This window comes from Phalangium opilio, unplaced genomic scaffold (assembly GCF_054372755.1).
Source record: "Phalangium opilio isolate 3A_F unplaced genomic scaffold, DU_Popi_V2 ptg000329l_1, whole genome shotgun sequence".
In the NCBI taxonomy this organism is placed as follows: Eukaryota; Metazoa; Arthropoda; class Arachnida; order Opiliones; family Phalangiidae; genus Phalangium; species Phalangium opilio.
This window is the reverse complement of record NW_028324226.1, coordinates 1496531-1524053: the sequence shown is the minus strand read 5'-3', so window position 1 is coordinate 1524053 and position 27523 is coordinate 1496531. Positions and strand designations below refer to the sequence as shown.

The following is a 27523-nucleotide window of genomic DNA, read 5'->3' as shown; positions in this document are numbered from 1 at the left end:
AAATTAAAAAAGAGAACACGTGATTACGATCTTGAAACAATTAAATACTAAGCCTATTTGAAAATGAAAACCATATTGGTATTTCGTTTGTTGGAATATTGTTTAGCTGCTAGTTTTTAAAAACCGAAAACCACATGGAGTAATATTTTAGGAAACTAAGCTTTATCTCAATGTTCTTCAAAAGTACTTCATTTATCACTACAGCAAAGTTACTCCATGGGAAAAACACTCTTAGATAAAACAAACTCAATACACCAATTGTTTGCCTTATACAGTGTGTTCCAAAAAAGGGTTGTAGGACCGAAGTAAAACGGGTTCTATGGACCACCATTACAAGTTTCGATTAGAGTGGTTTAGGGATAACCCATTAAATTTAAGTTTCAGTCCTAAAAATAGGTACATAAAAACCAAACAAAGCCTAATTCTTATTCATTCTAACTTAGCAACCCAAATATCAGATGGATTAACGGTGTTTTTTTTTCTTCTCCTCTTCGCTAACTCTTTTTTCTCCTTATACTTATTTTCTTTTTTAACGGTGTCGATCAGAGGATGGGTGTGTGTTTAGTTAACTTTGCGGCCTAGAATCGATCAATCCTTCCCTGGACGACGCAAATCGAAAGTCTCAACTACTACTTTCTTTCCAGGAGGAGGAAGAAAAAGAAGAAGAAGAAGAGCGAGCTAACCCCATAAGACCGTTCTTTGCTAGTTAAACCGCTGACGAAGCTTAGGCATCAGTCCTTTCTCCAACCAAAGAGAGAACACGGAGAATAAATAACATTCCCTAAAGTCGTTCCATCAAGCAATGAAGCAAAGACGCCAAGTTAGACTTAATGCTCTAAGAACCAACAAGCCAGTTAGGCCTAAATCAACGTCACCCAAAAAACCGTGAAAAGTAATTAAGCTAAGAAGTATATATATAACAAGTTTGCACTCCAAGAAAGGACGGAGGTCGATAATTAACCACTATAGTTTTATTCTGATTTGTTATATAATAGAAATGTACCAACGGGTGGTGTCTTTGCCGCTAGTTTTATACGTACAGGTGTTTCTGACTAGTCTAGCATAAATTAAGGGGGATGTTCTTTGGGAAATCAATTTTGAGTCGAAAATGTAACTTCTATCACTATTTTGTCATTCGGGCCACTGTTTTCGAGTTATGATTTGAGTGTTTTAGGGATGACCCCTTAATTTAAATTAGAAATCATTGTCTTAATCAGTTTCCTAATTAAATTTAAGGGGTCATCCGTAAAATACCCCATCCAATCTTAACTTGAAAACAGTGTCCCGAACGGCAAAATAAAGATAGAAGTTACATTTTCGACTCAAAATCGTGCACACAAAGAACATCCCTCTTAATTTATGGCAGACTTATCAAAAACACCCTGTATATCCTTATGTAAATAAGTAGGAAAAAAAATAATTTAAGGTTTAATTTGAGCCTAACATTCATTAGAGTGGGAAGAGGGGTTAAATTCGTGTTGATTTAATGCGTAATTAAATTTAATTGCTTGGGAAGAATAAAATCTATCATCCACGTCTCAAAATATTACGGATGTACCTAAGTAAAGCTTGTTTTTTTTCTTTCTCTCTACGAATTTAACCTATGTGTCTCCCCCTTTAAAAAAACGTCTTAGCGTGCATAATTCCCCAAACGCGATCCGTGACTGCGTTATTAAGGCGGGTGTTGACCAAACAGGGCTGCTATAGTTCATTACACATAAGGGGAAGTTGAAAAAAAGAAAGAGGAAAAAAAAATATTATCTTACCTGCAAAGTAGAAGGACCAACGCGGTCAAAAGCAGAAAAACGATAGCGATGGCGCAACCAACTGTGGTCACAAGGTGAAGGGTCAACAACATGGGATTCTTTACCTGTCAAGAATAAACGTTATATATATTTATATTAAAATGTAAATAAGGAAACACGTTGAAAAGGATTGAAAAGATATTTTTAAACTTAACCTTTAAGATATAAAAAACTTAGGGAACTAAAATTAGCGAGCATGGGCGTTTGAAAAAAAAGCTAACAAAAATTAGGGTTCTTTAACGGAGGTGTTTTCACTGAGTATCCTGGAAATTCCACCCCAGATGACGCGTAATTTGAGAGGCCTTAACAGCAGCGGTGCGGCTTCCTTCCATATAAGATACCTGAGAGATTGGACATTTGATCCCTTACACTAAATACCTTAATTTACCAAGCGTTTATAGAGAGGTAACTATCCGACTTATAACAGTTCCGCCTTAACTTTAACATTTCTTTGGGTTTAAATTACCCCACCATGACCTTAAGTCTTGGAGTTGGGACTTCCTTCTCACTACATCGGAGGTATATTAAAAACTTGGCTCATCTTTAACTGGGCCAAAAACATAAACTTTACCAACGTAAGCGTCGAGAACATTTTAGGACTTAGGTAGTAAACAAGAAAATTGATTTTGATACTGTGTTGAAGAATAGTTTATTTGACCTTTGACCCTTTATGACACGAACGTCAAAATAGTTGTCTAAAAAAACTCATCCGTTTATTGAGCTACCTACGCAAATTCTGGGAATTTTAAGGACACGCGCGTTTTATATTTTTTGGCGAATGTCGTGATGCCTTTTTAGCTTGATTCGTGGTCGCGGTTTAATCGAAAAGCTAAGTCGGTTTCGGTTTGTTAGCGTTAAACAAGACGTCGGGGAGTTTTTAAACTATATTTTTTTGGCATCAAAGTGTGCCGTGATGCAAAGAGATCGTGAGGAACAGTGTCACTTGGCGCGGGAATACATAAGAGCTAATTTGAATCATTGTGTAGCTAGCCATTTTCACTAACGTATCTAGGCGGATTTTGTTTGAAAGCTAGATTCATCATTATGCATGACGAATTTTACCTAGTTGCTATCAAACCAATGAAATCGCATTAAGAAAGACATCAAAATTATGAGGCGTCATCCGGAAAGTATTCAACTCCGGCTCACAAAACCCGCAAGCCACAATGATTCTAACTAGCTGTATGTATTCCTTTTTGGCATAATTAACAAGGTAGGGGGAAAGAAGTTGTAACTTAGTTAAGTACCAATGGCAGATGGTACAGGATGTACTTACTTATGTAAATAGCAAAAAAGGTCACTTTGTGGGTAGATTAATTGATATTTTCAATACGGTATGGATAGGGTTAAAGATAGTGGGCACAAAAATAATTTCACGGACGTTGGAAAATAATTTCGAAATGAAACTTACCCTAGAAGCGGAGAGCTCCATAACTAATGCGAAATTGGTTAAATGGTTGCAAGCGCACGTCGTGTGAGTTACGTTGAACCCTCGCACCCAACAACCGCTGCTCGACCAACTCCTGTTATTTTAATTAAAAATAAACATAATTATCTTCGATTAGTCAAGGTAAATAAATATCTTTGTATTTACCTGGCGTTGATGTCCCAGAAGACGCATTGAGGACTCGAAACATTGTCTTCCTGTTTGGATTTAAAATAAATTGTTAAAATCTTCTCCATTTAAATTTCGAACTGTTTTTAACAAGTACTTACTTGAAGATGCCTCAAGGTAACTATGACGGGTTCCAGTAACCTTACGACGTGATATCCGTTAACGGACGCGGACAGTACCCTTGAGTTGACAATGAATGTACTGTTATTGACGCCATCGGTATCCCCTCGACCACTTTGAAATGGCCCACCGTCCAAATGACCGTGGTAGCCCAAGAAATCGTGGATTTTATTAAAAGCCATGAAGACCACTTTGACCACTCCGTCCGAAGATGAACCTAAAGCTGCTTGAGCAGGTAAAACCAAGGAATCTTCCATTCTGGTCCACGATGTGCCATTGGTATCTTCCGCAACCGGAAACGAAACTTCGGAAACAGCCCACGCTTCCAATAGTCGAACTGACACAACTGCGAACGAGTCCAAATAAACGCTTATAATTATTAATACCTACACTTTCATTGAACAAAAAATAACCCTAAGTGTTTCTGACACGCACTCGTAAGTAAATAGTTTTGTCGGCGCGATAAGACGTTTCCAAAGATAGTGAATTGAATAATGGACAGAGTGACGGGTATGTAAGTAGAGTACGTTTTTAGAAAAGGGGGGAAATAGGTAATCATTTCTCGAGATGTTTTTGTTTCATCCTCACCACAACTAGCGGCGACAAGTAGCTAGGATATTTTCCCCGCTCTTTTGGAATTATAAATCATCCTTCTCGGTTTGCTTGAAAAGTCGCTGAAAGCTTATAGGGTGGGGACATTCGGGACCTAATTAAGAAATCCTGGCAGCCTAGTACTCCGAGCAACAACACCCAAATTTAGATTTGTTTCAATTTCTCTCGCGTTCGACTTGGACGTAATGGGGTGAAGCTTGCACGCGATGAAAACGAAGGTAGTAAAGTTAAATCATTTCAACTTTGTACGTATTAGTTCAGATAAGTAAATGGTACGCGACAAAAAGTCATTACACTCGTGGCGGAGGAAACAATAGGATGTCGACGGAGAAATTCGTAATAGCTCAAAGAAAAGACGAAAATAAAAACTAATTCGCGCGAAGTTTATATTATCTCAAAGTCTTTGGGGTTACGCGTCCTTTGGGTTATTTCTAACTGTAATTTAACTTCCGTCTAATCTACTTCCGCGGAAAGAGAAGAAGGAAAGGAATCGAAATTCCTGTCTCGTTCCGAATTCCGATGGTTGACTGCGAAACGTCGCTTAATTACAAGAAAGAGGAAAAAGAAAGAAATGTACGCGGGCAACCTAACAACGAAAGATATTTGGACGACAACATATCCACCAGTCTTTCGCCTGTGACCCAAACGTCGACGGACGTTTCCGTATTAAACCTTAAGCGTGTACGCGTACATTATTACAGATGTCTTTGCACTTCCGGTATAAACCTTCCTTACGACAAGACACGGAAAACGAAATAAAATGTTTAAATCCTCGTTGGATAGTGACATGAATTAGAAATTTGAAGACACGAACATTCAATGTTAATTCTATATTTCTTCACGAGGATCTTGATATTTTTTCGGGGCAGACCAGACCAGTCTGCGGTCAGGATTTTATCTACGTTGGATATCAGGCATGCAGGGCGAGAAGCATATTGTACATAGGATAGGCTACCACACTACACCGTTATCCTTTGAATCCATCCCTGGAAGATCTCGGCGTATTTTTGATGGATGGGAATTTTATTCGCGTCTCCATCCCTATCTAGCGTGTTGCGTCTAAGAGTCTCTCTCTCTTTTTCCATGGTTCGTTTCTTATATATGAAAAAAGTGGAATATTTCGCTTTCAAAAATCGTTTAAGCTCGTTCTTGGCATCGCTCGGATAGGCATCCGTAACCTTCCGCTCACCACGCGTCACGCCATTTTCCATCCTCTTCCAATCCCTTCCCTCCCATCTTCCGGAGAAGATGAAGAAGAAGAAAAAAAGGGGAGGCCCAAGAGGGAAAAGATCAAACGGGATGCTGTAGCCTAGTAGGCATCTTAGTTAGTCAGCTCTAAGACAATTTAGACTCGGGCGTTCTATTTCGGGACCTATCTTCCTCCGTATGACGTCTTTACTCGACTAGTTGACGCACCCATCTAGCCCGGGAAACCCAAGTTTTTATCTTATCCAACCAAGTTAATACAACAAGACAACTTCTCCCCAAAATACCAAAGGTTTCCTCGAGAAACAATTACCGAGTTCAATATTCGCGAATGAAATAGAATTAATTCCCTCTTTAAGTCGGTGTTAATAGTTAGAACTCCAAGTCGGTCCGGGATATTTTTAAAAATAGTAAGGTTTTAGAAGGTTTAGGCTTAGTTCATTGTTTACGCGGAATCACGTCCCAATGAAAGGAAGTAATTGTTCCAAAATAAATAGAGTTGTCGTGTACTTACGAACGTTTCCGAGAGCCCGGCTGAAGTGGTATCTATTGTGTTGACTACTGGCTACTAGCCAACTGCTTCTCTCCAGCCCTTCCAAGAGGCCCGACGCCACGGCTCGCTGTCTCGCTCTAGGCAAATCCAACCAAGCTTGGTACTGGGTTTCGTCCAGAACGTTGCTGCATACGTGAAGTACGGACTGGAATAAGAAAAACAAATTTAAATCACCAATTAATGAAAGTCCATGATACTGTTGACACACCAAGAGCAAGGTTTCAATGTTTAAACAATTTCTAAGTAAATCTAAATTCTTCTTTAAAATAAATTCGATTAAAGTCTAATTTTGATTCAATCTCCAGTAAATAATTTTTTTTCTTATATAAAGAAATTGGGTTGGTTTCAACCACAAAAACCGTAGAAATAAATGTTCCGGAGTAAAGAAGAAAAACCATCTCGAGGGGATTTAACAAAGTTTAAGAAAAATGAAATTTAACGATTTCACGGTTTTTGGCAAAAGCAGAACTAGGGGAGACAATTCAGAGAAAATGAAGATTTAAACACTCGGAAAGTTTTGTTAGCAAACGATCCGAGCGAAACTAAAAGCTTACACAAGGAGAATTGAGAAAGAATTAAGATGGACGGTTCTTCATACACCGACAAAAAGGAAAAATGATTCTAAGAACAGAACAAATTCAGTTATAGCATCCCATTTTTTCTTTCTTTCTCTCTCCCTCTCTCTTGCATCTTTAACAATTCGTTAAGGACCACTACCATTCTTTGGGTACAGTATTTTCCACCTCTAAAGACGTTAGTCGTAAATATCACGCGTTCCAAAAACAAAACCTAGTACTTAATTCTTTTATCTTGGGGTTTGGTAAAGGGGTTGAACACTAATCAAATTATAACTTAATAACTGTCATATTTAAAAAAGCGGAAAAAACATAAAGTATCCAACCCCTTAACTGTCTGTAGATTAAGGATGGATCGTTGAATATCAAATGGAGCAAAATTAATTATTATTCATCTAAAAGGGTCAAGTGTCAATGTTACCCGACACTACGAGAAGGGAGTTACGAGGGTTGTATTATCTTTCACTCCAATCCCAGGTGACTTTGTCTAAACGTCTCTTCTAGTAATTGAGACTGATAAACGAATGATACTATCCAATTAAGCGAACCTAAGACATAACCGAATAGAAAACGTTGCTTTTTATGTTGAGATTATACTAAAAATAAAGGCGGGGAGACGTTACTGTTAGTTCATTCCTTGGTCGAATTTCCTTATTGAAAAATTATTTTATGTAACGATTATTTCGACCAAGCAAAATTTGGTTAATCGTTCGAACACGATGGTAACCCTCTTCTACGTCGGAAAAATGTCTCTGAACTTTTGGTTAAATTAAAATTTAAAGGCTAGCTGGAAGCGAAAACAATTTATATAAATTATTTTATTTTATTTTTTAAAGCGTCGTTGTTACGCTCAGTTCAAGTTTCTAAAACTTTTAAACGACAGAATTAAACCTTCAGGGGAATTTTGATTGTCATATAAACAAACCACATTCCTTCAATCATTCAACCGTAAAATTATTTATTTACCAAGGGGCTAACCACTATCTCAAATGAATTTAACACACGCGCTGCAGGTTCAAGTATTTTATCTCGGGGGTTTTTAACAGCATGAAATGCCGCCTCGTGCAAGGAGGATGTTTTAGGGGAACTAAACTAATACCCTTTTATTTAGACAATCAGAAAATAGGGGGCGGTTAATAGGAGCTCCTCTTTCTAATGTTTCAGGCGGATTGCTTCCAGTCACGAAATAAAACTACAGCTACCGCGAAATGATACTACTGGTTCTTTTCTTCTTTTATTATTATTTCTTTTAGTTCATTGAAGTTTGTTTCGCGTTTTGTTTGATAATAATATAGGAACACAAAATTTAATAACCGTAATTCCCTGTTGGAAGAGAGAGAGAGCAGAGCCGGTCGGTTCGTTGGTACTCTTTCTCCATCATGGACATCATCCTCAAGCTCTCTCTTACCAATAAAGGGAGATACAAAACCGGCACGAATTTTAAACTAAAATACTCTAAAGGTCCATTCAGACGTTCTCGTCGATGAAGTCGCTTTGCTCTCTTAATTAGACACGTGTCAACGGCTACGTAAAAGATTCTTTGCGAGTTTTGTTTGAAAGTTTTCAATTTTTTCTTGGGGTGTCGAGATGGCGCTACCTCATTAGCACCTTTTTTTAGCCACAGCTCACTCGATCGTATTTGACTGACGCGTGATCGAGTGAGCTACCCTTTAGCAGACGATATATGAAAAGTTTTAAGATTCTTGGTACGATATTTGTCGTTTAGGATTGGTCTATTTTAGTATTCAAAAGTCTTGGCATACAAAAATTACCATATACGCGATTCGTTTAATTCGTCTGAACAGGGAAATGAACGTACCAACGCTACCGACTCTAGTCTGAATGGGCCTTTAAGGCTAACGGGTCATAAGTTTGCGTTTCTCTTCGGGACAAATATGATTTATCGTTTTATTTGGGGACATATAAGTAAAAAAATAAAATATTTTCCTATTATACAATTCCACAAGGGACCTTGTTGTATTTTTTACTGTACCTCAAGTAATTCTTGGACAACTTTATGCCTTTGTATTTCATCGTTGAAATCCTGCAACTTTTCGGTCATCTTGCTGACAATATGGTTTAACATGTCGCTTGTTTTCAAGACATCTCCTCCGTGTAAGGCTTTCGTACGAGTTAGTTGAGCCAATTCGGCAGCGATACTGACCACACTGTCACCCCCTTCGATCTGAAATAAATAAATATTAAACATATTGATTAAAAATGGTTTATTTAATTTAACCCTAAATAACGCGAGTTTCTTTAGTTTTGCAATGTTTTTAGCCAAAGTCTAAACTACAACAACCCCAAATTTACTTCTAACGGTTGTTTACTGGAAAGGAGTTCCTTACTTTCTTCTCGAGGCTCTACAAGTTCCGCGTAAACCACTACACACAAATCATACGTTCCTAAACAAACTCATCCCATCACTATAAAGTTTTGGTAAAGAAAAAAGTACCGAGAAAAAATAAACGAGAATTCGAAACCCAGGAGAGGTTCAAGAGCTATTTTCCCCCAAAAATTATTCCAGGTTAGTAGAAAGTGTGGTTGTTGGTTGGGTAACCAGAATACCCCAACACTCTATGCAAATATAATAACATACCATAAGTTTATAAGATATGCTACATAAGTATAACAATGCGTAATTCTAGAGACTTACTGAGAACTAGTTCTAGAACGACAAGCGAGAATTGAGTAACTACACTCGGTTAATTTTGCAGTCCACCTTCCTATTCAGTCTGTACTAAGCCTTTGACAGCGCCTCGTGCACCAGGCGTCGCTTTTCCTCGAATCTATGACCTACGTCACTTATTACCAAGCTCTCAATAAACAGTGACAAACTTATGGAAGATATCTTATGAACTTATGAATATACTAGTTCAATATTCCCTTAAGTAATAAATAAATTCATCTTTTTTGGGGAAGGAATTCAAAGCGAAGTGAAGGTTCACAACCGAAAGTGGAAATCTAGGTTTCGAATTCTATAATCGATCACTCAGGAAAACTTGAGTTTTTTTTTTTTCACCGCTTTCTTAAAGAAGTTTGAGAGGGCATATTCTCAGACCGTTTCGAGACGTTCGCTCTCGAGCTTCCCTCTTTTCCATCCCATCCACATCTCTCTCTCTCTATGAAGAGCGATTTTGAAAATCGAGAAGATGAAGATGAAATTTTCTTTTTCTATATATTCCATACTCGGAATGAAACGATCCTAGCGGGTCTTAAGGGCGTTTTTTTTACCACGGTGTTAAAAAAATATTTTCAAAAAAGATTTAGGAGAGGGTGGTGCGAGATCTTTCTCTCTTTCGCTCTCTCTGCCTTGAGCGACAACCCACTGGAACATTTTTACATCTCAAAGATATCCAAAAGGATTTTTCTCTCCTCTCTCTCTCTCGATGAACAGCGGTTTTTGAAGGTTTAAGGTTACGTTAGGATTTACTGGGACTTATTTTTTTTTACTCGTTTTTCAACCATCTTTATATATTTATTTGTCCAGATACCCTTTTGAAGGGCAAAGGGCGGAACAGGTTGCTATATGTACTGCTTCTACGTAAACTATACGTTTTTCGGACCATTATTGAAAGGCCATTCCGGTGTAATTCGTATTCTAATTTCGACTACATATCAAATCCTCCTTGGTTATGGTTTCTACGTTATACAGGGTTTATACTACTTTTGGAAAACCGATATCCCTGAGTTTCTTTATGTTTTTCCCATTTTGTCCCTGAGTTTTCCAGGTTTTTCCTCAATTATAGAGTAATAACAACGGGCGTGGTCTTTTGTTGTTGAAGCAACTCATTCAGAGTAAACTTACTCAAACCTCACAAATTTCCCTGATTTCCCTTAAGTTTTTTGTAAACTATTTATTTCCCTGAATTTTAAAGGTTTTCCCTGTTTTCCAGGTGTGTATGAACCCTGGTTATAAGAGTGTGTTTCAGACGAACTAAAAAGGCTTATCGAATCAAGTTCTATAATTTAAAAAGTCTAGCATACGTCAGAAAAAAAATAAAAAATAAATAAAACTAAGAAAATAACAATCCTGTTTTCAATAATTTCAGTAAGAAAAAACCCAACAGATAATATTTATGATGGCGAAAGATTACAAAGATTTCTAAGATTATCATAAAACCTCTCAGATCTTCAAAAAAACACAAGTGACTGTCTAATAAACAATGGCTAGACCCGAAAACTACGTGGATGGTTTGAACATACCTGATTTATTAACTCAATATAGAATCTAATCTATAATTTAGAACAGGATTATTTATTTGACAGATAAATTGGTTATCGGATTCGGAACTTCACTTGAAGTTTCCTCAGAGATGTGAGTCGGCAATTTACCGTTCGTAACTTACTGGTAATTTGTAAATTACCGTAATTTTACAATGGTAATTAAACAGTAAATTACTAAACAGATTCCAAATTTTGGCGCTCAAAGTAAAAATCATTTGTGAATTAGATCACTAGACTTCCAGAGACTATAAACATACGCCTATTTTACTTTTGAGTTCAGTTTCCTCTACTAATTATTTAAATTTCACCAGGAATACTAAAGCTAAAAATCATCTAGGGCTTTAATATTCACGGTACTTTTAAACCGATTCACTAGAAAAATACGAGTGAGAATTCTAGACAAGTAATCGACTATTTTTTTCGATGAATCTTAGATGCGAAAGAAATAAATAACCCTAACGTTTCCCAGAAAAGTTTGGCAATTTTTTTTACTCTCTCTTCTTCTATAAGTTGAGATTGAAGGCGGGAAAACTACGAACCCGAATAGAAATAAAGAAGAAATTTTGGTGGAAAATATAAGTGTAGTTTTAGAAAGAGTTTTTCTTCCGTTTTCCCAAAGAATTCTCATAAATAAGAATATTTTTCTCTCTTCCCAAGGAAGAAGGAAGTTAAAAAAAAGATATGGAAATCATTTCCATTTTGAGGCAAAATTTGCTTATGGAAACAGTTGAAACAAAATAACTGCTCCTGGAGCTAGATGTATAAATTCTAAATGAACCTTTGCCTAAAAATGATATATATATATATTTCTTTACAAAGAATATATCTAGTCATTTAAATTTAAATTGCATTTTTACTAAGGTAAATGCGCATTTTGTCTAACGTTATACTTTAAAATAGACGCATAGTTTCAACGAAAAATATAGATAGATATTGCCATTTTCAAAAGATATCTACTTTTTTCGAATTTCATCATTTAGTAAGATCAAACGTTCATATATATAGATAAAAAAGTACCTCTACTCCATTAAAACTTACTGGCACCGTGTAATATGAAAACCCCCCTTAACCTCCTAGAATAGTGTCGCCCCCCCTTTGCGCATGATTATCTTCAAGATCGTAGCACAGGGAACAAGCGTGAATAGGCTAGTCCTTGAGTACAGTCTGGGGAAATAAGGATATTTTTTAAACTAGTCCTTGGGACCAGTGACCCCCTAATGTCCGAAATAATAAAGTGGTCTCCGGAGTGGTCCCAGCCTTTGTTCTCCTATAGATTTGCAATTAATAAACTCGTCCCGAGGACCAGTAACCCCCACTTCTTGAATTAAAAAACTAGTCCAGGCAATTAATAAACTGGTTTTGGACCAGAGGAAGTGTGCTATTTCCCAGACTGCTTGAGTAGAAGGTGCTCCCCCTTTAGTACCAAGAATTAACGTTTGGATCACCAACATAGTATTTTCTATGGACCTTTAACCTCCAAAAAACGTTCTCTTATTGATTGGTTTGTGTAGGGGTTGAGAGAAAGGTCGACTGATTCTCAGAGACCATTTCGATGTAACTAAGAGGGAAAGACACGGGGGTAAAAACTATGCCTTCCAACTCGCTTTTTGGCGCCTGCGCTGTAGTCTTCTTGTATCATGAGAGTGCGCAGAGACGGACGGTAATGTACCAACCTCCTTGAATGCCGAAATACCGAGGGTTTCCTACCCCCTCCCCCTTTCTACACGGCGTCTACAGCCAATTGTAAATGAAGTATACTTTTTGTTTTTAACTATGAACATTTGGTTAAAGCAAATTTTCAAAATGAATACTTGAGACTCGTGATAAATGGGCTGTAACTACACGTATCCCCACTTTTACTTTTTGTCACGGCGCACGCGCGTAGAAAGGTTATTACACAGAAATTACTATATACTAAGGAGGACATACGTCAAAAGAAAAACCAGTACGAGATCTTCTTAATAATAAAAGAAAAGGGTGTTGTTTTTCTATATGTATATAATTTTACTCACCCGCTGTTTAAGGTTGTCGACCCAATAGGACGTACACTGACTCAAGTCGGGACTGTCCGAGGTCCAGCGAACTGGATTGGAACCGCACATCCATTTAGCGTGACCTGTAATGTAATAAACACCAACCAAGAATAAGTAAAGAACATAAAAATAAAAAATATGTAATATATGTATGCTTAGATGGGGTTAGATTTAGGAATGCTGTCTGCAAGCGAACGGGCGGATAATAGCTCGGTGGTTTTCGGTAATAGCCCAATTAATTATCTACCAACGCGAATTCCTGGATCGCATTATTATGGGCCTTCCGTAAATAGATCCTAGCTAGAATCCCTTACCATCCTAACAAAGAGAATAATATACTATGAGGAGTAGAAGATTAAATATTATTTAGTAACCTTAAGAAGGTCCAAGTTCCGGTCTAGCGTCACGTGAACGTGTGGTTTGGTTAAAGGGAGGGTGAATACGATTTTTTTTATCGGTTCATTTTCTTATTATGAGACCTGTCTGCATTTAGTGAAACATCCAGGAAATACATTCCGAATGATTTCAGATTTCATGGGTAATTTGAAATTTGCACCTCCAACCAATCGCGTAAGGCCTTGCCTTCTGTTAACAAATAAACGTGACAAAAATCCATTAACTCAGCCATAGAAGTGTACAATTGTAATGCTAGTATAATGTAAGGTTTCTACTGAAATAAGAATATCTTGCATTTCTGGTTTTAGTTTAAGGTGGGTAGTATATTTGGCGGGAATGGTCTGTCTACCAAAATGAAATGCCAACAATATACGAATTGTGTATATGGAATAAAGTGTAATAAATCTCGTTAAAAATGCATATCCTTTTATTTCTAAACAACCTATTCAATTCAGCGTTACGTATACCTTTCACTAAGCAATCTTTTAACCAAGTATAAAGGCGGGATCAAATTCACGCGACACTTTAAGAAAAAGAAGCCTATCTGGCGTATAAGAAGAGCTGTCAATTCATCCCGATTCGAAACGCTATCGCCTCTTATTTTTTAGGGGAGTGAGAGAAGGGGCCAAAATGTTGTTAACCCCAGAAGGATTCGATCCGCGTTTGTCTTCTTAAGCCTACTTTTCCAGATAAAAATCGAAATTTCATAGCGTGTGGAAGGATGAAAGATTAGGGCACCCGATCAGTCACTATCATCTGGGAACGTCTCTCCCGCAACCTACTTTCACGTGTCCAATACACCTTTACAATGTCTACTACTTCGGACTCTCCATACAGGGTGTTTCTGATAAGTCTGCCATAAGTTAAAGGTTGTGTTCTTAGGGTCAATCTGAATGGAAAGTTACAAAGAACATGATGGAGTCAAAAGTTCCACACGTTTCACTATTTCCTTGTTGCAGGGGCTAATCAATGTTTGGGAGCCCAATCCCCGTTATTAAATGTTGTAAACCAAATATCCTTTGACACTTTACACTCATTTTGACCCACAGAACAACAACAACCCTTAATTTACGTCAAACTTATCAGAAAAACCCTGTACATACCCATGCCTGCGAGGCTTAATTTGAGCATAATATTTTAATATTATTAGACTATAAAAAAATGTTGAAACATAGATATTTAAGGGTTAGCGATTCATCAAAGGGTTTTTAAACTTCACCTTTAGCTTGGTCTTGAAAGAAAAAAAAAGGCGGGGGGGGGGGGGAAAAGGGTAACCACGATCTGGTTGGTTCTAGTATATAGCTAAGATGAATGTTCTCATTTGTCAGAAAGGGAAGAGTGGTTTTTTATCTTGGGCAAGAAAAGAAAGGGTTAACCCTTAAGGTTCGTTTTCTCTCTTGGATTAGAGGTAGATACCCCAGGCTATACTGTAAGTAATCTGACGTCCGGATCTGAAGTGGATTCTTATTATAGCGTGCCCTAGGTAGGTTGCGGCGGCTTCGGCTTCCGTTAACCGTGATCTTAGATAGTTCTTCTCCATCTTCCACCAAATCTAACCGCGAGTAAAAATAACTACCATCCTTTTTTTTCGACATAAATTGAAACGAGTTGACCCTATAACTTTACCTATAACAATATAGAGAAATGGTCTACGTTTCATCATTGGATTACGAAAGACATAAAAATAAGTTCCAAGAGGTAAAAGATAATCTTTCCAAGTTCACTCTCTAAAATCCCGTTAACAATAGTGTTGCTATAAAAAGACCGCGATGCTTTCAGGGATGGTTGACATTTCGACACGACTCCCAAGGGATAGGAATCGTCGGTTAGTTCCTTAGAGCGAACGACATCCCTGCAGGTACCATAAGTTCGTAAGATATGTTGCATAAGTTTGTCACTGGTTACAAACTGGAGCTTGTCATGAAGTAACGAAGGTCATAGATTCGAAGTAAAGCGACGCCTGGTGAGGCGCTGTCAAAGGCTTAGTACAGACTAAATGGGAAGACCGAGTGTAGTCAATTCTCGCTTGTCGTTCTTAAACTAGCTCTCAGTAAGTAAATATACTAAGTATCATACTTATGGAACATAGCTTATAAACTTATGCTGGTACGGATGGTGGTACTGGGCGTAACGAGAGAGAAGACATCTTAACGATTAATAATGGTACATCGCTGCAACTGTGTGAGCTCAAGTCGAAATAAAAGATAAACCTAACATAAACATGGGCTATATTTATATATTTTACAATTTAAGGAATCTATAGCAAGTTTCATTGATTGTTTAAACCGGATGAATATTTATTTACTTAGTATAGTAAGGCTTAGCAACAAACACGAAACAGAATTAACGTCAAATCACAACAGGGATCCCAACCGATGGAAATATATTTATTCCCAATACTATATTGGCAATATAAATTTACTCTTTCCTTTTCAATTATTTCAGGTTTCTAAATTTATTCCGCTAATGTAGTGAGGAAATATTTGAATTTAAGATTTGAAAATTTCGGATTTAACTTAAGCGCATTCCCAGACGGCATAAACCAATAACAACAAGGGACACGCTGGATGTACGTATTTCGTCGGATTAAACTTAGCTAAATATACAAAAGGATGCCTGCTTCGACTAGTTATATCCTGATTGAAAATTGTTTGGTTTGTAAAGCGAGTTATCAATTAAGAGTCGGGTCTCTTTCCCGAGAAGGGATTTAATCTCTCGACTACTGGGGCAAATATTTGGAAAGGATTTTCAGTTTACAAGCTCCTATAAATTTTATCGGTATATATTTGACTAGAAAGACATACAGCTAATTTCTAACGCGAGTTTCGATGGGACGTCTTTCAAACTGTGATTTCATTGGTTGGTAGAAACACGAGGTCAGCCTAGCAAACTTAAACGCGCAGTGAGATAACTTATTCGCAAGGTAAAATTCGTCATACCAGAAGGGGATAATAGAAGAAGGATGCCACTCTGTATCCTCTTAATACTTTAGTTGCGTAACATGATTCTACCCAGGTTCATGCACCTTTTTACCTCTCCGTGTGACGTAGTCCAGGAGAGGTTCTGTAACGGCCGTGTCTGTCTGTGTGTGTGTGTGTGTGTGTCTGTCTGTGTGTCTGTCTGTCCGTTGTTACACCCACGTGACCGCGTTCGCAGTTTGCGTATCGGAGCAAACGTGTTCCCAATTTCCGGACCGCATTGACAGTTCACAGAAATTTGGAAAATTGTATTTCTCTCCTTTGGCTATTCTATACTTGAGTTCTCACACCACCATGTTTGGTCTTCGTCCATCCCATATGAACACCGGTCTGGTACTTTTCTGGCTTCCACCACCACCATCTTCTATTCTTTGTCAATCCCACATTGACACCAGTCTGCACTTACACTGGCTTCTAACACCACCATCCACAAAGTCTATTCCACATAGACACCAATCTATATCATTGGCTTCTACTCCATTATCATCGTTTGGTTTTAGGATATACGCGGCGATCAGCTAGGGTTACGAGAAACGTCTAGCCTCCCTAAGGTGGGATCTCCACCAAAGGTTTTCGCAATTGCGCTTTTTCCTTACTATTATAATGGAAACGAATCGTATATATACCCCAAATTTGAAAAAAGCGGGCAAGAGGGGTACCCTTCACTTTAAACGTCAATATTAGCAAAGTTTGAGATGATAATAGGTATAACTTTATTTTAAACGATTTAACTATTATTAATGTTAATTATTGAAGATTAAAATAATTAAAAATAATTATATTTATTTAAATATTAAAGATAAACCTCTCGTGCAAAGAGAGAGATTATCATTGCCTCCTACATCTACCAAGGCCCGTGCATGCGATATATTTCCTTCATTGCCTCCTATATCTATTAAGGCCCGTGCATTGCGATATATTTTTCAAAACAACAACAAAAATGGGAAGCTCCTCTCAGAAACATAATAATTTCTTTTCTCTGTATATGAAATGAAAATATGGATAATATTGCTCTCCTTCTTTAATGGTATGAATCCTTGCCTGTCTATTAATATTTTACGTAAGAGAAATACGTATTTAGCGAAGCCTAGAGAGGATAAAAATAAGCGAGATTGTTTCGAAAAAAAAATACTGCTTCCACTAATGGGTTTATACTCCTTGTTACTGTTGTATAGAGTAATCTTGATAAAAGCTTAAAAAATTACGAGAGGACAGATCTTTTTTATCCTCTTGTTTTATTCTTAATAAGAATATAAAACATTTATTTTGTATCAAAAAATATTTTTTGGTGCTGAGATTGCTTTAGAAAAATCCAAACGGTTAGGCATTGGTAAAAAAGACATGTGTAAGCTATTTGCAGAGATGATAATTGTTTTACATGTTTTAAATAAAACTGAAGCTTCCATTATTGTGTTTATGCTCCTTGTTTGTTTCACTGAAAACCATCTAGGTGTAGATAACAGTTAGACCAAAAATTTAAAAAAAACCTAGTTGAAAATAGACCTTTTAAATTTGCGGGAGCCATTCTTGAGAATTTTTCTTTGCTTGTAGGTTGTCAATTTATCTACCAGTAAATATTTGTGTTTGGAAGTTGGATATTAAGTCAAATTAAGTGGTTGTAAAGAGCCAGCAGGTTTTTGCCGCTTCTTTTTGTGAGTATTCGATTTTTGTATGTAAAATGGAGGAAGATAATGTTGAGAGTAAGGATGAAATGCGGAAGCGCAAAGCGCGGGAAAAGATGAGGGCAAAAAGGTCGACGTTTTCATTGGTTACTTAAGTTTATATAATCTTCTCGACACGGAGAGGTAATATTTTGGTTTTCCCGACTTGTTGTTTGCTTTCCTGCTCATCAAACTTCAGATGGGCATCGCACCGTGTTAGGGTGAATTCTAGGACTGTGTGGTGGTACTAAATCCTCAGTAATCAACCCACAAACCTCGTCTTGACGTGGGACAAAAGCCACAAGCGCATGCGTCTTGGCTAATAGTTCAGCGCTAATGGAGTAATGATGAGGGAACTATTTATCGCGTATGTGATCTGGTTTAGTAACCATGCTCCAAATGTTAATTCTAATGTTGGGATGAATCATGTTACAATTACCCCGCTCTGTGGTACACTTCTATCGAAGAGGAATATTATACACTTCAGGTCATACGTAATGACGAGCCTGTAGCTCTTCCCGACAAAATAAGCCAATTATAGATATGTTGAAAAAAAATCTATGTACACAATAATTCCTATAATAGCTTATGCATTCCATGATTTGACAGAAAAACTTACCAATAGCTCCTCCAGGGCATTTGTTAACCGCCGTTTCTCCAGCTCTGGTCCAATTCCATTGTACTTGTCTGGCAAAAACGGGTGGGCACTGACCAACACGCTGGACGCCGTTTGCGTTTGAAAGATGGGCTCCATAACGAGAACCTAAGAAGAAATAACAACAATTCGACAAAAATTCAGTACCATTACCTGGTAAATCATTAAACCGATGGCCTATAAATTTCTTAGGTCAACAAAAGCGTAGAACAGTATTGACCAAGTCTTTAAGCTCTAGAGAAAGAAAACGCTAGGCGACATTTGCTTAGTAAAAAAAACCTTTTTATTCGATAGGTCCACACCGACTGCGTGCGGGGCCGCGCGCTATCTCGTTAACAAACATTAAAACAAGAAGAAAAAAGAAAGAAATAAGAATATGGGAGACCATAAGCATAGGGGGCCTCGTCTGGCGCCTGGAATAAAGAACAGTTTAGATGGGCTCCTTTGCGAGCGCCAAAAGAGAGATAAAAATAAAAACCATGGAAAGGGATTTGGGACCCCTAGCTATCAAAGTAAACAGGGGACCATTAAATCCGACGTAATAGGGTGTGCAGCGCGCCCCTGTCCTACCCCTTCCCCAAACCCTAGTTAGCCTCGAAATTAGACTCAAGCTCGTTTTCAAAACACAGTACTATATATCGCTCTTATATTAAGCTCGGAAAACGAGCTACGAATTTCGAAGGGGATTAAAGTCCAGCGTGCAGGAACTTTATGAAAAACGTTTCCATAAAACACTATTGAATCAATAATGAAATTACCACCATGAATATTGAACCCACTACTGCCAAACCCCCATGGACATTAGGAATACATCCTAATAGATTAATACTCGTGCGGAAAATGAATAAATTCGTGTCACGAGGAGGATCAAATGTTGGAAAAGCTAGACCATAGGTTTATGAGATATATTCCATAAGTAAGACACTATCTATACTTCGTAAAGGTACAAACTTACTGAGAGCTTGTTCGAGAACGACAAGCGAGAATTGACTACACTCGGTTAGTTTTGCAGTCCATCTTCCTATTTAGTCCGTACTAAGTCTTTGACAGCGTCGCTTTACCTCGAATCTATGACCTACGTCACTTCATGATAAGCTCTCAGTAAGCAGTGTCAAACTTATGGAACATACCATATGAACTTATGCTATACGAATGAGTTCTGTTCACACATATATATAACTTTATTACAGTTTCTATTGTGGTGCTAAGTACTTCCGCAGTGGGAACTGAACCTCGGGGCTTTAGGAAAAGTAGAGTTGTATGTTTGTATCGTCGCAAAAGGAAAACCCTCTAGCCTAAATACGTTTTTTCTCTCTCTTTCTCTCTCTCTCTTGGAGAAACCACGACACTACGGGATGAAAAATGGGCATCGTTGGGTCCCCCTTCTTTTAGCAGGCCGTTACCAAAGTCAGATGGAAACTCCATCGGGTAGATTTCCCTCCGCGCACCAGATCCCTTCTACTCTTTAATTCCCCCAAAACACTTTGCACTTTAATTCCCGAGAAAGAGCCCAAAGGGAATGAAATGAAAACGTCCAAAACATAGGCCTTGTCTCCGACCAAAAAATTTATGTTTATTTCAAAGTTTAACCATTGCACCACATACCGTGATTATCCGTGCTTGGCCAGGGCGTCGACTGATAAACGTAATGAACCCTGTGTAGCGGCGAGCCGTCAGTCGTTGAGGTTCTTCCGTAATTAGGGTAACCCTTGGCGGTCGTCGTGACTCGAACCACGGGTGGTTCCGTTGAAAGACTCGGATGACTGTATTCCGGGTATGATTGTCCGCTATTCGGAGATACGTTAACGGGAACGTCCGGTGTTACATGGACAGACGCCGTCGTGGTGGATGAAACTGGAGTTGATGAAGATATTGACACCGTTGTTGTAGGAGGTGTTGGTGTCGTTGTAGAAGGTCTGAAAGTAAAAATGATAATTTTAAATTAGGCAATTGAACTAATGACGTTTTGGCTGCTAGCAATTAATCTGCCACCATGGAGCAATATTAAATTAGACATAGATGCATTAAATGCAATTTTAAATTGACTCTCATTCTAAATCCAAGATAATTACTCCATAGAAAATGCCAATGAAAAACTGTTTTAATTTAGGGTATATGAACTTACCTAAAGACCCTGGTTAATGGAATTATTATTGGTGGCGGTGTTGACGTAGTTGTTGTTGTAGTAGATGGTGTGGTTGTCGTTGAAGATGTCGTAGTCGACTCTGTTGTTGTACAGATGAAAATATGAAAATTTTGAACTATTTAAATGTAATGATAACTTACAAATATATTAACATATATTGGGAAATCTAAATCTACTACACTGTACGGGAAAAGTTGCAAAAAAATTCGTACTCTATATTAATTAAAATAGATGCATTTAAATTAAAATTAAAGCCCTCGCCGCGAACTAATTAACATGCCCCGAAATCGTCGCATCTTTTAAAAATTCGTTAATTACTCTAATGGTAAAAAATATTTCAGTGTATATAAAAAAAATAGAAACAAACAGTGGCAGGCAGAGGTAAACATGCTGCAAATCTACTAGGCCTAAGCCTATATCGCGCAAAAATATAAAATAATTTTGATAACAACATCAAAAATAATGTTTAATTGAAATTTAAAGAAAAAAAATTAAACATCGAATAACGTATATAATATTTGTCGATTTGTCGTTATGGGGTAGTATACCTGGCACACACTTGTAGTGGGCTTCCAAGTACTTGAGTGTACCTGGACAAGGATCGTCAAAGAGCGAACTGGAAGCCAGTAGACTGCAACCCCTCTTCATACCACAGCTTGAAACAAATTCAACTTAATCACTTTTTCGCGGAATTACCAAACAATTAAACCTCAAATCGGGGAAACAAAAACAAAACGTGACCCGAGACAAAATAATTACACTTTTGAAATCAAATTCGAAGCAAACCGCGATGGGATAAATTTTTTGTTTTCATCGTGGGAACTGAGATCCAAGTGAGATTTAAAAGAAATCCCTTACAAAGTACTGAACATCCATCTTTATAAAAAGTAAAAAAAAGCGGAGATACGAAACCAACGATTTGTTACCAACGATTGAATAGAATAAAAAACCTTACCAACTTCAGAGCAGTCTTAAGTACAGTTAGATGGTCATAAGTTAAAGTAAGATACAATCTTTTGGGAGTTAAATTCAAGGATGAATATCCTTCCCAAAGATATATCTCAAGTACTTTAACAAATGACCTTTTGATTCAAAGAAATTCACTTGAAGGTATTTCTTTTATTTTGGACGAGTTGTTGTTTATTTGTTTTCTTGGTTTGGTTTATGTCTCCCCCTTGAGGGAGGGATTGTCTTTGGATATCTTGAAATCGGCGTCGACAAATCTGTCAAGTATTATCACGGGAACTCCATCTCCCAAAGACAGACAGACCGACCTATCTAGTCTTCGCGGGACTGCAGTGCGCCAATAAAAAACGCTCAGAAATTGGTAAGGTTGAAGGAATTTCAAAGTTTTTATAGCTTGCATTTTTCAACGTAAATCGTAAGTTACTCCAACATTTTGTTCGCGATTGTGTCATTTAAGGTAAACTTTTGACTTGTACTTGTTATTTTTTTACCATTGGCTGTATCTTTCGGGTTGTCGGGAAACGAAGACTGTTCTTGGGCAGCACCTCCTGACGCCAAGAAAAATGCCCCCAAAAGAGAAATGTACGGTACTTGTTACGTATTGACAAACAATTTTAAATGGCTTCCCGCAGAGTTGATGGTAACTTAGGACAGATTCTCTCTCATGGGTAGCAAATTTCTTAACGTCCATGTAGGTAATCAATTCTAAGCCTAACTTGCCTAACCTGGGAACACACAATCGCGCTGGAGGTAATAAGCATTCGCTCCCCGCCTTGAATGAACTCCAGCCAGGTATGGTATGGTCCAAAAACAAAGGTTGAGAAAGGTCAAAACTCTTAAAAATAATCAACATCGGCGAGGACATTGATACGACTTAAGTACACAGGGGATTGATGACCCTGCCTGGACTGGATGGATTTCAACTCTCAACCCAAGTACTTTGATACAGCCAATCACGACCATAAGGTCAAACTGAGGTCAATCATTATGGAAGTCAAAAGATACAGGGGGTAACTACCAAACGAGGTTTGCTTCGATTTGACATAAACCCATCCAAAATTAGTTTAAGTCCATACGCAAGCTAGGTTTTTCTTAACTAAAACCTAATTTGCGAGTGGACTTAGGTATCTATGTCTCTATGTTTTTCAGACGAACCTAGCATGCACCGGTAATGCACTTCTAAGTACTTAAAGGTCCCCGGACAGGGATCGTCGAAGACATCACTGGTTACGTTAACCAAACATCGTCCCAAATTTTTACATCTGAAAATTTGCCATTAGGGTTATCACACAAGCAAAAATAAATAAAGTTAGGTAATTATTTACCTAACCTAACCTAACCATCCCTCCCTCCCTCCCTCCCTAATCCCCTTACTCCCCCCCCCCCCGGGATCGCGATAAGACTTAAGTAAAAATACGTATTTAAATTGTCTCTTGGGTGGCCAATCTCCATGAAAAGTTAAGTCTCTTAAAAAGTTCCTGTCTGTACCTTTTATTCCGACCTACGGATCTGTTTTATTATCGTAGACTAGAATCTATCAAAGATGTCGTAGGTTGTTGAAAAAATAAAGCGTAGGATGCTGAGAAGTGATACCCACCCCAAAATATTGTAGAAAAAATAACTATAATACATATCAGAGTCATCCTTTTTACATCATATATTAGTTTTAACTGCGGGGTACCTTTAGAAGAACTACCACAACAATCTAGACTAGTAAAAAAAAACCATCATCTATTTTAGATCATGAAGAAACTACACGAATTCATCCATGAATTTTGAATTAACTTTCAAGATTTTTCCTAAATAGCAACTAAAGAAATTGATACGATATTCATGGGCGAATTGAGCCAAATTCATACACTTTAAAATCCAATAAAGTATTGCGGGTATAAAAAAAATATAAAGCGCAAACTGATACAAAATTTCCCCTATAGCGGTTTGTTATTAACTCTCTTATATTTTTTACTAGCTGCAGAAATATATTAGATTTCCTGAAACGATTTCGAAAAAATAAAAATCCAGACATAGACGTTACTAATATAAACCACCCATAGCATCTAAGCTAGAACCCCCACCCCGCTCCCCCGAATCGTCTGAAATGAGTTTTACACGTAATACTGGAAAATTCAATCTTTCCTTAAATGTAGCACTCTCTATTGCTTTTTTCTCTCTCTATTAAAAACGAATTCAATCTAAGGTTAACACTAGCAGGGTTCATACAACTTTTGGAAAACAAATTTCCCTGAGATTTTCAGGTTTTCCCCCATATACTTCCCTGAATTTTCCAGGTTTTCCCGTATATGGAGTATCCTATGGAGCAAATGTTAACGGAGGAGAGGGGTGGCAAATAGGGCTATAACATACTCAAAGGACATCCCCGTATCTCTAATATAACCAGAGTTATGAGCCTCCAAAGATTAGTGTAATGTTAATCCTATGGAGGGTGTGTTTACAAACATTTTGCTTAATTACTCGGCCCCTATTTGACGCAAATTTTCCCTATTTCCCCGAATTTTACTAAAAATTCGAAATTTCCCTGAGGTTTTTGTCAACTGTTTATTTCCCTGATTTTTCCAGGTTTTCCCTGTTTTCCAGGTTTGTATGAACCCTGACTAGACACAGTGTAAACGACTGAACTTTTCGGAAATCAAATTAGATCAGAAATTAGATCAACGGTGAAAAATTGCGGATGAATACTTCATTACACATCTACTAATGGGGTAATTCAAATATTAAAAGGAGTACTACGATTGAAAATAGGCTTAGTCATTTCCGGAATATAATCGAGATTTGGCAAATACTCGCAAAGGACTAGCCAAATATCACCGAATATCTGATAGAGAACTCTTGTCTCAATTAAAAAAAAATCGATATTAAAACCTAAAATTCGATATCAACCCAAAACCTATTAGAGACGATCGATTTTCCTAACCCAATAAATCAAATACAGATAACCAAAATAGACACCTATTTAGAATCAGAAAACAAATTTAAGTATCTGATAGTGAACGCGTAACGTTAATCTACATCCGTTTTTCAAAAATGCCAGTCGACGAAGCTTTTAAAAATAAAATTTAAACAAAAAGAGAAAAATTTCGGGCAACAGTTTTATCACCATAAATAGAAATGAAAAGACAAGTTGTTGGGGGGGGGATGAAGGAAGGGTAGGGGTATTCTCTCTAATTAACGATCTTTTCCTCTTAATTATTGTTCGATATGAGGCTAGGGGGCAGGCCCTGATGTGTGTGTGGAATTTCCATGTAAATCAAGCTTGCTAGCTTACCCATGCAGTTAGTTTCCATACATCCAACGTTCGCCATCATTCAAGCTAGTGTCAAGGGGTGTATGGGGTAACTCCCCTTTCAATTATTCCCCAAACCCCCACCCACCCAACGTCACCTCTTTCTCCCCCTCTCTAGCATCTCTTTTTGCTTAAACGTAATTAATTGGATTCCAGATAAAGAAACTTGGATGGGAAGGGAAGATGGAGAGGGAATGTTGTATATATAGTCCTCCTGGATAAAAGCTAATACAACTCCCGAATGCTGCAACCGATGGAAAAATGCCTCCTCCTACTACACAATCTTTTTTATTTCTCTCCGATTTTCCTTTCGCTTGGAAAACACGACAAAAAAAGAGATGGTGGTGGTCGTCGTCGTCGTACTAGTAGAAGTAGTAGTGTCCGAGGGGTAGGATACTTGTAATCCATCTAATTCCATGGATTATCAAGTATTCATCAAAGTTAATTGAATAAATAAAATCGGATTGAAATTTTCAGTTATGAGAATTTTTCTAATTTTAACTCCGACACCTTCGATAATGAGAATTTTCTAATTTTAACTCCGACACCTTCGATAATGAGAATTTTCTAATTTTAACTTAAGTTGGGGGTGAGTATCCGACACCTCAGTTTACAAGGTGGTAAAGGAAAAGGTGGAGGCGATATAACAAGGGCTACAACTTATATCGCGTTGGAGAAATACGCGTGTTCACGAGACTGAGACGATTTGAACAAAAGGAACGACTCAAAGATAATTTCTCTTTCTCTCTCTCCCTCGCTCTTCTCTCTGAGGCGAGTATCCTCCGTCCACCCTGATACTCCGAATATAAAGAAATAGAGGAAGACTACTCCATAATTTAAACGTATCTTTGCTTCGTCTTAAATCGTCTTACAAAACTGGACAAACTAAGGACGGTTTTCTTTTCTCACTTTTCTATCTCCAATTCTTTCCACGCCAGTTTTCGTACTAAGATTTTACCAACTTTCAAAGCTATTTTCAGCTAAAATTACTTGGTAGGATTTAAGTTTCCTAGTGGTATATTCTTAAGGTTGGATTCATGGGAGAAACGGTAGAAAAAAATGAAAAGAATGGATGGTTGGTTGATATTGCAAGGAGGTAGCATATAGGACAAGAAGGAGGAGGTGAAAAAACCATTTTCTCGAACGGGTGTTCTGTCTGACAATCTATATTTCACGGTGGCGCTTCTCCGAAGCTCTGTCATTAAAGAGTCTACACTACCCCGTGTGTTTGTTGTTTTTTCTTCCCTTTCTTTTACACGTCTGAGTGTCCGACAATAATAAAATACAAGAACCATATTATTTGATATTTTTCTATCCAGGATAACGTAAATAAACGGCCCTTTTTAACAATTTAACACAACTGAAATAAATTAGTTTGAAAACTGACAGAGTTAAAGAAATTGGACCGAAAAACATATGCGCCTGACATAAGATATTTAAATTTTGGCACGAGAGAGTCACGTGTACTACTTTGGGCGCGAGAAACGTCACGTGTACAAATTTTAACACGAAAAATCGCACGTGCTTTCAAATTTTCATTTTAAATTAAGTATTTTACCAATTTAAACTTTTCGAATTCAAAGCGCTACACGTACAAGTTTCTTCGGTAAATTTCTTAAATCTCTCAATTTCTCTCCCTCAATGGAAAAGGAATATATTACTCTTTGAATTTCCCTCAATACCTTCTCTACATTCGACTTTTACGACCTTTCAAAGGATCGCCTAGAATAAAAAAATAACTTCGCAATAAAAAATGGAATAAATTTTGAATTTTAACGCTAGCTGGCAAAGGAAGCTCTTCGAAGCGTGACATACTAGGTCTAAAAGTCTTAAATCCTCTTTGCGAAATTTCGAACGGAGGAGAAAGAAACTTTAGAAAAATAAAGAAGAAATAACGGAAATAGGATCAACTTGTCTTAGTAATTAATTATCTTAATTTTTCCATCTCACCAGTATTTTCAACTTTCTAAAATAAAAAAAATCCTCCTTTTTAGGAGAGGAAAAGAAGTTGTTCTTGAGGAAAATGGGGAAGTTTCAAGCTATAAATCGCCCCTAGAAATAAGACAGGACGCTTTAAAAGTTTCAAATCCCCTCGCCACATCAAGTTGAATTTAATACATCTCACCATGAATAAATACTCCTTTCAACTTTATAGCGTGATCATAATATAAAGAGGGCACGATTTCAGTGCATGGAGGGGTAATGGAGACCCTATGCCACAGCAAACCAAGAGCTAACTATTATCGTTAACCAACAGAGCCCTACACTAACTATTACCGTTAACCTCAGCAAGTCTTGATGGAAAGGAGGAAACCGGGCAACACCAGGCAAAGATAAAAGCTCCTTTTAAAAGTGGGGAGTAAACTTGCACACTCTATGCGGGTTTTACTCCTGGTGACACAGTTCAGGATCGAACCCTAAACCCTCTTTCTGCGACGTGAAATCGCTAACCACTTCTCATCAAGCCGAGAATAACTAACTCACGAAAGGAGTTCTCTAATATTCTTGAAAGAACATAACAAATTCCTTCAGGGGAGGATAATTAGGCTTAAGCTTTTCCTTCCTGTCTGTCGGGGTTCGATACATTTAAGTTTGAGGGGGGATCTACTCTCCCCCTTCCAATATTCTTTCTTTGTTTTATTTTTTTAATATATATAAAATATATTCAAGGCAT

General features: G+C 37.6%; 1 protein-coding gene and 1 long non-coding RNA gene across 8 annotated transcripts in view; both read right to left on the bottom strand.

Moving 5' to 3' along the window:
• Positions 1 to 27523, bottom strand: part of LOC149610206 (latrophilin Cirl-like) — a 331713-nt gene that overhangs the window by 14076 nt on the left and 290114 nt on the right. For 6 of the 7 annotated variants that reach the window (XM_089859269.1, XM_089859273.1, XM_089859271.1 and 3 more), the window contains 11 exons: positions 22704 to 22810; positions 20562 to 20661; positions 20042 to 20352; positions 18401 to 18544; positions 12726 to 12829; positions 8480 to 8671; positions 5873 to 6056; positions 3522 to 3886; positions 3400 to 3449; positions 3217 to 3328; positions 1767 to 1870 (listed from right to left, as the gene is read on the bottom strand). In XM_089859269.1, the coding sequence (XP_089715395.1) occupies positions 1767 to 1870; positions 3217 to 3328; positions 3400 to 3449; positions 3522 to 3886; positions 5873 to 6056; positions 8480 to 8671; positions 12726 to 12829; positions 18401 to 18544; positions 20042 to 20352; positions 20562 to 20661; positions 22704 to 22810 (1773 nt within the window). Of the gene's footprint in view, positions 1 to 1766; positions 1871 to 3216; positions 3329 to 3399; positions 3450 to 3521; positions 3887 to 5872; positions 6057 to 8479; positions 8672 to 12725; positions 12830 to 18400; positions 18545 to 20041; positions 20353 to 20561; positions 20662 to 21130; positions 21238 to 22703; positions 22811 to 27523 lie in introns of all 7 variants that reach the window. The other variant, XM_089859272.1, reaches the window with a different exon arrangement.
• Positions 17311 to 17949, bottom strand: LOC149610217 (uncharacterized). Its single transcript, XR_016376709.1, has 2 exons — positions 17624 to 17949; positions 17311 to 17566 (listed from the first exon to the last, which is right to left on the bottom strand). It is a non-coding gene; the product is annotated as an uncharacterized LOC149610217 (long non-coding RNA).